The 7,748-nt window shown below is 50.5% G+C and overlaps 1 protein-coding gene across 1 annotated transcript in view; it reads right to left on the bottom strand.

Moving 5' to 3' along the window:
- Positions 1 to 6,494, bottom strand: part of LOC135537586 (Krueppel-like factor 7) — a 16,803-nt gene extending 10,309 nt beyond the window's left edge. Inside the window, exon 1 of the mRNA XM_064963717.1 lies at positions 5,816 to 6,494. Coding sequence (XP_064819789.1) covers positions 5,816 to 6,494 — 679 coding nt within the window. The remainder of the gene's footprint in view (positions 1 to 5,815) is intronic.
- Positions 6,495 to 7,748: the final 1,254 nt, after the last annotated feature.

The raw sequence follows: 7,748 nt of genomic DNA on the forward strand, positions 1-7,748 counted from the left end.
CGCTGAGTGGTTTGTAACAGAAGCCATTTTTATAACTTTAGAGGCTAGCTGAGTGGTTGGTAACAGAGGACATTCTTATAACCAGAGGCTAGCTGAGTGGTTGGTAACAGAGGCCATTCTTATAACCAGAGGCTAGCTGAGTGGTTGGTAACAGAGTCCATTCTTATAACCAGAGGCTAGCTGAGTGGTTGGTAACAGAGGCCATTCTTATAACCAGAGGCTCGCTGAGTGGTTGGTAACAGAAGCCATTCTTATAACCAGAGGCTAGCTGAGTGGTAGGTAACAGAGTCCATTCTTATAACCAGAGGCTAGCTGAGTGGTTGGTAACAGAAGCCATTCTTATAACCAGAGGCTCGCTGAGTGGTTTGTACCAGAGGCCATTCTTATAACCAGAGGCTCGCTGAGTGGTTGGTAACAGAGGCCATTCTTATAACCAGAGGCTAGCTGAGTGGTTTGTAACAGAGGCCATTCTTATAACCAGAGGCTAGCTGAGTGGTTGGTAACAGAGGCCATTCTTATAACCAGAGGCTAGCTGAGTGGTTGGTAACAGAGGCCATTCTTATAACCAGAGGCTCGCTGAGTGGTTGGTAACAGAGGCCATTCTTATAACCAGAGGCTAGCTGAGTGGTTGGTAACAGAGGCCATTCTTATAACCAGAGGCTAGCTGAGTGGTTGGTAACAGAGGCCATTCTTATAACCAGAGGCTCGCTGAGTGGTGGGTAACAGAGGTACAAGGTGTGTAACAGAGTACTTATCACTCACATCCAACTCATTCCCCAAAACAGGTTCACATTTCCCCTATCCTCCCCTCTCCTCTTGCCCCATCCTCCTCTCTCCTCTAGCCCCATCCTCCCCTCTCCTCTAGCCCCATCCTCCTCTCTCCTCTAGCCCCATCCTCCTCTCTCCTCTAGCCCCATCCTCCTCTCTCCTCTAGCCCCATCCTCCTCTGCCTCTAGCCCCATCCTCCTCTCTCCTCTTCCCCATCCTCTGTCCTCTCCTCTAGCCCCATCCTCCTCTGTCCTTTCCTCCACCCCATCCTCCTCTGTCCTTTCCCCTCATCCTCCTCCTCTCCTCTAGCCCCATCCTCCTCTGTCCTTTCCTCTCCTCCTCTGTCCTCTCCTCTAGCCCCATCCTCCTCTCTCCTCTAGCCCCATCCTCCTCTGTCCTTTCCTCTCCTCCTCTGTCCTTTCCTCTAGCCCCATCCTCCTCTCTCCTCTAGCCCCATCCTCCTCTGTCCTTTCCTTTCCTGTCCTCTCCTCTAGTCCCATCTTCATCTGTCCTTTCCTCCACTCTCACCTGTCCTTTCCTCTCCTCTAGTTTCATCCTCCTCTGTCCTCTCCTCTAGCCCCATCCTCCTCTGTCCTTTCCTCTCCTCCTCTGTCCTCTCCTCTAGCTCCATCCTCTGCTCTCATCTGTCCTTTCCTCTCCTCTCCTCTGTCCTTTCCTTTCCTCTCCTCTAGCCCCATCCTCCCCTCTGTCATTTCCTCTCCTCTAGCCCCATCCTCCCCTCTGTCCTTTCCTCTCCTCTAGCCCCATCCACTCCTCTCCTCTCCTCTAGCCCCATCCAATCCTCTCCTCTGTCCTTTCCTCTCCTCTAGCCCCATCCTCCCCTCTCCTCAAGCCCCATCCTCCCCTCTGTCCTTTCCTCTCCTCTAGCCCCATCCTTCCCTCTCCTCTCCTCTAGCCCCATCCTCCCCTTTGTCCTTTCCTCTCCTGTAGCCCCATCCTCTCCTCTCCTCGGTCCTTTCCACTCCTCTAGCCCCATCCTCCCCTCTGTCCTTTCCTCTCCTGTAGCCCCATCCTCTCCTCTCCTCTAGCCCCATCCTCCCCTCTCCTCTCCTCTCACCCCATCCTCTCCTCTGTCCTTTCCGCTCCTCTAGCCCCATCCCCTCCTCTCCTCTGTCCTTTCCTCTCTCCTCTCCTCTGTCCTTTCCTCTCTAGGTCTGGCCCACTCCCTCCCTCCCTCACACCGGCCAATTATAGTCCCGGGAGGCATGGATGCCTGACTCAGTCTCCTAGCAACTGGGTAAGGGATGAAACACGAGGAGGAGGCAGCTAGTGCAGCTGGCTGGATCTGGCATTGGCAGCATACACCGCTGTGCCACCAGCCAATTACCACTCACGCTGGCAGAAGAGAATGCAGTTGCCTAGCAACCTGCACTGTAACGCTGTACATTCTTGATGGGGGTAGGGGTGTGGTGGTTGTGAGGGGGAGGCATAGTGGAGACAGCATCGATACAGGCTGAGACCAGTGCCTAGAGCACAGAAGATAACCACTCCAGCTACACACTCCTCCATTGATAGGCTATGGTTGCCTAGCAACACACACACACAACCCAGCCTCTCAGGTGGCTGAGTTGTGGTTAACTGCATTTCCTCCATTAGCTGGAGATGGACCGGGGTATCATGGTCTCTGAGGTCATTATGGGGGCACTGGGAAAGCACTTTACAGACCAGTACTACTCACTCCTACACGTTTACTGTTACACTAGTCAATGCTGGCTCCCTTTATATGAGCAGAGAGGGAGAGTGTGTGGGTGTGTGTGCATGTGTGTGACAGAAAGGGAGAGCTGGAGGAGACAGAGAAAGGAGGGGAGGAGGCAGGACAGAGAGGGAGAGTGTGTGGGTGTGCGTGCATGTGTGTGAGAGAAAGGGAGAGATGGAGGAGACAGAGAGAGTAGAGGAGGGGAGGAGGCAGGACAGAGAGGGAGAGTGTGTGGGTGTGCGTGCATGTGTGTGAGAGAAAGGGAGAGATGGAGGAGACAGAGAGAGTAGAGGAGGGGAGGAGGCAGGACAGAGAGGGAGAGTGTGTGGGTGTGTGTGAGAGAAAGGGAGAGATGGAGGAGACAGAGAGAGGAGGGAGGAGGCAGGACAGAGAGGAGAGTGTGTGGGTGTGTGTGAGAGAAAGGGAGAGATGGAGGAGACAGAGAGAGGAGGGTAGGAGACAGAGAGAGGAGGGGTGGAGACAGAGAGAGGAGGGGAGGAGACAGAGAGAGGAGGGGGAGGAGGCAGAGAGAGGAGGAGGAGGAGGCAGGACAGAGAGGGACGTGTTTTACTCTTCCCCTCTTCAAAATCGAATTGCACAATTCCTTATCTGCGTTCAAACCTCCATTCATAAAACTCACTGCAGGGACGTGTAATTTCCACAAAGTCTGCTTGATTCCAGCTCTATTGTTAATCTCTTCTCCGTCAGTCATTTATGGGAATAACAAGTGAAGAAAAGAGGGGTTTGAGTAACACTGTCTCTTAAGTCATGCCCTGATGATGGAACGAGTGGAGGCCCGTGGTACTATGTCTCAGACTGAAGTGTTTCTACCTCTCCTCCTCAGTGCTCGGTCCCTGTCTTGGTGCTGTCAGTGGCTAAAGTAACTATTTCAGCTGGCTATAACAGTGACCCTGGGCTTTTAGAGCCAGCATGTCACGTAACAGTACAGGTGGACTGAGATGTTCCTTCCTCTCCTCACTCTGTCACTGTCTTGGTGCTTTATGTCTCTGAGTGACTAAAACAACTGTTTCAGCTATATCCCTCACTCTCTTTCACGTGTTCCAGATATATCCCTCACTCTCTTTCACGTGTTCCAGCTATATCCCTCACGCTCGTTCACGTGTTCCAGCTATATCCCTCACGCTCGTTCACGTGTTCCAGCTATATCACGTGTTCCAGCTATATCCCTCACTCTCTTTCACGTCAGCTGTGTTCACAGCTATATCCCTCACTCTCTTTCACGTGTTCCAGCTATATCCCTAACTCTCTTTCACGTGTTCCAGCTATATCCCTCACTCTCTTTCACGTGTTCCAGCTATATCCCTCACGTGTTCACGTGTTCCAGCTATATCCCTCACTCTCTTTCACGTGTTCCAGCTATATCCCTCACGCTCGTTCACGTGTTCCAGCTATATCCCTCACGCTCGTTCACGTGTTCCAGCTATATCCCTCACGCTCGTTCACGTGTTCCAGCTATATCCCTCACGCTCGTTCACGTGTTCCAGCTATATCCCTCACTCTCTTTCACGTGTTCCAGCTATATCCCTCACTCTCTTTCACGTGTTCCAGCTATATCCCTCACTCTCTTTCACGTGTTCCAGCTATATCCCTCACTCTCTTTCACGTGTTCCAGCTATATCCCTCACTCTCTTTCACGTGTTCCAGCTATATCCCTCACTCTCTTTCACGTGTTCCAGCTATATCCCTCACTCTCTTTCACGTGTTCCAGCTATCCCTCAATCTCTTTCACGTTTCCAGCTATATCCCTCACTCTCTTTCACGTGTTCCAGCTATATCCCTCACTCTCTTTCACATGTTCCAGCTATATCCCTCACTCTCTTTCACGTGTTCCAGCTATATCCCTCACTCTCTTTCACGTGTTCCAGCTATATCCCTCACTCTCTTTCACGTGTTCCAGCTATATCCCTCACTCTCTTTCACGCGTTTCAGCTATATCCCTCACTCTCTTTCACGTGTTCCAGCTATATCCCTCACTCTCTTTCACGTGTTTCATTGACCACATTCTACTCCACATGCATGGCCGATGCATAGCTTCATTCTAAATGGGAAGCTCGTGTGGATATTTGAGCAGACCAGTTGAGGCTGTAGAACTGACATGGAGCGTTAGAGTCCGGGTCCATTCCATTTCAATTCAGGAAGTGAACTAAAATTCTAATTCTCCTCAATGCCTTTCAATAACATTTTTTTTAATTTTTATAATCTGAATTGGTTTGGTTTACTTTTTTGAATTGACTAGAATTGAAATGAAATTGACAACAAACCTGGTTATAATACAGGTGTTTGAGAAGTGCCAGACTTAGCCTATAGAAAGAGTACGTAGATATGGGGCGGCAGACTAAAATAAACTGGGAAACCACGGCTTATCCAGGTCAATCCATCAATCACGGGGCAGTTAGTCACTCAGCGGACAGTTTCCTGACAGAGGTGTGAGTGGTTTGGGATTGAGATTGAGGAGAGTGAGAATTATGGCCATTTCCCCCTCCGGAAATCTGCTGAGGAAGTAGTGTGGTAACCTTGAGTAAGAATACTGATAGCAGAGTATACGGAGGGCCCTGGCAGCGCTGAACACTACTGAAGTACTCATTTTGGCTGCTGGTGCCAGCACTCTATGTTTAGGTGGGAATTATATTTTAGGGCCAATATTCTGTAATTGGTACTCAAGCAGTTGAACATTTGAGGAGCCAGTGAGCACTGGCCCATGGTTAGGGTTAGGGTGAGGGTCAGGGTTAGACGAGGAAGAGGATGAAGAGGCCGAGTAGGAGGTAGAGGATGATAAAGAAGACCTGTGGATCTGTTCTTTAACTGATAAATGAGGCTCCATTAACAGAAAAGGCCATGATGAGTACCAGGTATGATTAAAGAGAACCTGAGCTAAAAGTAAGAAACATGGACGAGGGATGTCTAAGAAGGTATGATGTGTAGTAGTTCTGATGGTGTTGGTCTGGTGGCCTAGTCTGTCTGAGAGTTCGCCCTGCCTGTTAACGACTCAGATGATCTACCCCTTTGATAAATGATACTTGTGTTTTCAGATTAAGTGACTTTCCCTGAGACAAAGTGAGCAGTATTTCCCTGAGAAAAAGTGAGCAGTATTTCCCTGAGAAAAAGTGAGCAGTATTTCCCTAATATTTATTTCCTATCACATACTTAATTAAGCTTGCCTAGTGCAGTGGGATGGAACAGAATAGTCCCAAAAGTGCCGTTCATTTGGTATTCAAGGCAGGCTCAATCTGATGCTCAAAGTATCTAAAATAAAAACCAATGCAATTTCGACTGTGCTGTAGACTGCAGAGTAGTGCTGATGAGTGTCACCTGTGTGTGTCCTCTGGTGGGCCTTGAGATGGGAGCTCTTGGTGTAGACCTTCCTGCAGCCATTAAACTGGCAGCGGTGGACCCTCTTCTTGTTCTCAGAGATACCCCCCACGCCCATCACACATGTGCCCCCCTGCTCGCCGTCGCTGTGCCCGCCTGTGGTGTCACGCCTTGTGGGCAGCGGTGGCGCGTCTGTCGCTGCCAGCATGGCGGAGCTCAGCCCCACCTTCCTCGCCACCAGTTTGAGAGTGAGCGTGCCATCCGCAGATGCCGTCAGAGTCTGGTGGGGGTCGGGCTTGACCAGGTGGCGTCCCAGCTCCGGGGACGAGGGCGGCGTCAGGGAGGTGACGGCGCTCAACTGGGCTGGGTGTACCCCTCCCCCTCCAGACCCTAACCCCATCCCGTCTCTAAGTTTGGCAGACTTCAAGGCCCCAGAGAGGTGCTTCCGAGAGGGGCAGAGCAGGGGCGGTAGAGGAGGGCTGGGGGGGTCCGGGAGGCTGGAGAGGAGGGGGTCTAGTAGTTCTTCTTCACTGTCCTCCTTCAGGTAGGCCGGGGTGAGCAGGCAGTCAAGCTCCTCGTCAAAGAGGTCCGACAGCCTCTTGGGCTCCGTCTGTAGATAACGCTCCAACTCCAGGCATGTCTGAAGGGAGAAGGGAGAGACAGGGTCAGACTCACACATAAACCCTATGTCTTAACACTGACATACAGGTACTCGTATAGTGGTACTGCTATTCCCAGACTGGTGTACTCATAACCTTGGCTGAAGCACATGCTACATAGAATCACTACAGTGCAGATTTCAGTGGAATAATGGAATACTGTGCTGCTGATGGTGAACATCCCTCTAAAGCTGGGTGGATATTTCCTGTACGGATATGTTCACTAGATCACATCATTCAATTAAAACAACCTGACAACTCCCATAATTACTACACCAGTCAGAGCTGGGTGATATGTGGAGCTCTCTCATCAACTGATATAATGTAATCAAGTGAGCGGGCAACTAAGGCAATTGATTGATGAATAGCTCACCCCTGATGCCCTTAATTTCCCTTCGTGCCCACCACAGGAGGTTGGTAGCACCATAATTGGGGAGGACGGGCTCGTGGTAATGACTGGAGCGGCATCAGAGGAATGGTATCAAATACATCGAACACATGGATGCCATTCCGTTTGATGCCGTCCTCCTCTCAGCAGCCTCCTGTGGAGCCCACTCCCATACCCCATCATTCTGTATGTCTTTGTGACTGTATACAGGTAGGTCAGAGAAGTCACATCCCTGATTGGCCGATGAGTGACCACCCTGATTAGAAGCACCTGCTGCTCATTGGTTGTTCACCTGTGTTCCCACCAAATGCTGTTGTGAATGAAAATGATTTGTAGCTACACACTGAAGGCTGCCGAGCCGAAACGTCTGTGTACGCTGTCCCCTGATGCAGTGAAAATCCTTTAAAAAAACACATTTTATGCGACACCTTTTGAGTGTGGACCCATCATACCTTTTTATATATATGGAGAAAGACTGCTGCTGTATTTTTTAGAACCCCAGGGAGGATAGTAGATGGTTGAACCAGCCCCACATTACCAGGCCTGGCAGCTCTGCAGAGATGGCTCATTACACACAGATTGATTACAATGGCTGGAGTGGGGAGAGGAGCCCTGAACCGACTAACCTCTCTCTCACACACACACACAAGCACAGGTCTCTCTCTATTGAGCGCAGATAAGCCACGCGTGCAGTTTTACAACCCTCAGAAAGGGAAAGGACAGATTGATTAAGTCATCAGTCTAGGGATTTCCTTCTGGTTTGGCCGTATGCTAAAATAACGGAATATTCCATCATGAACCACCTGCCTATACCTAGTAGAGCAACTCCATCAGACAAAGCCTGGCTCTGTTCAGGAGGGGACGTGTTGGGTTGGAGATGTAGGGA

Source organism: Oncorhynchus masou, unplaced genomic scaffold, assembly GCF_036934945.1.
Source record: "Oncorhynchus masou masou isolate Uvic2021 unplaced genomic scaffold, UVic_Omas_1.1 unplaced_scaffold_821, whole genome shotgun sequence".
Classification (NCBI taxonomy): domain Eukaryota; kingdom Metazoa; phylum Chordata; class Actinopteri; order Salmoniformes; family Salmonidae; genus Oncorhynchus; species Oncorhynchus masou.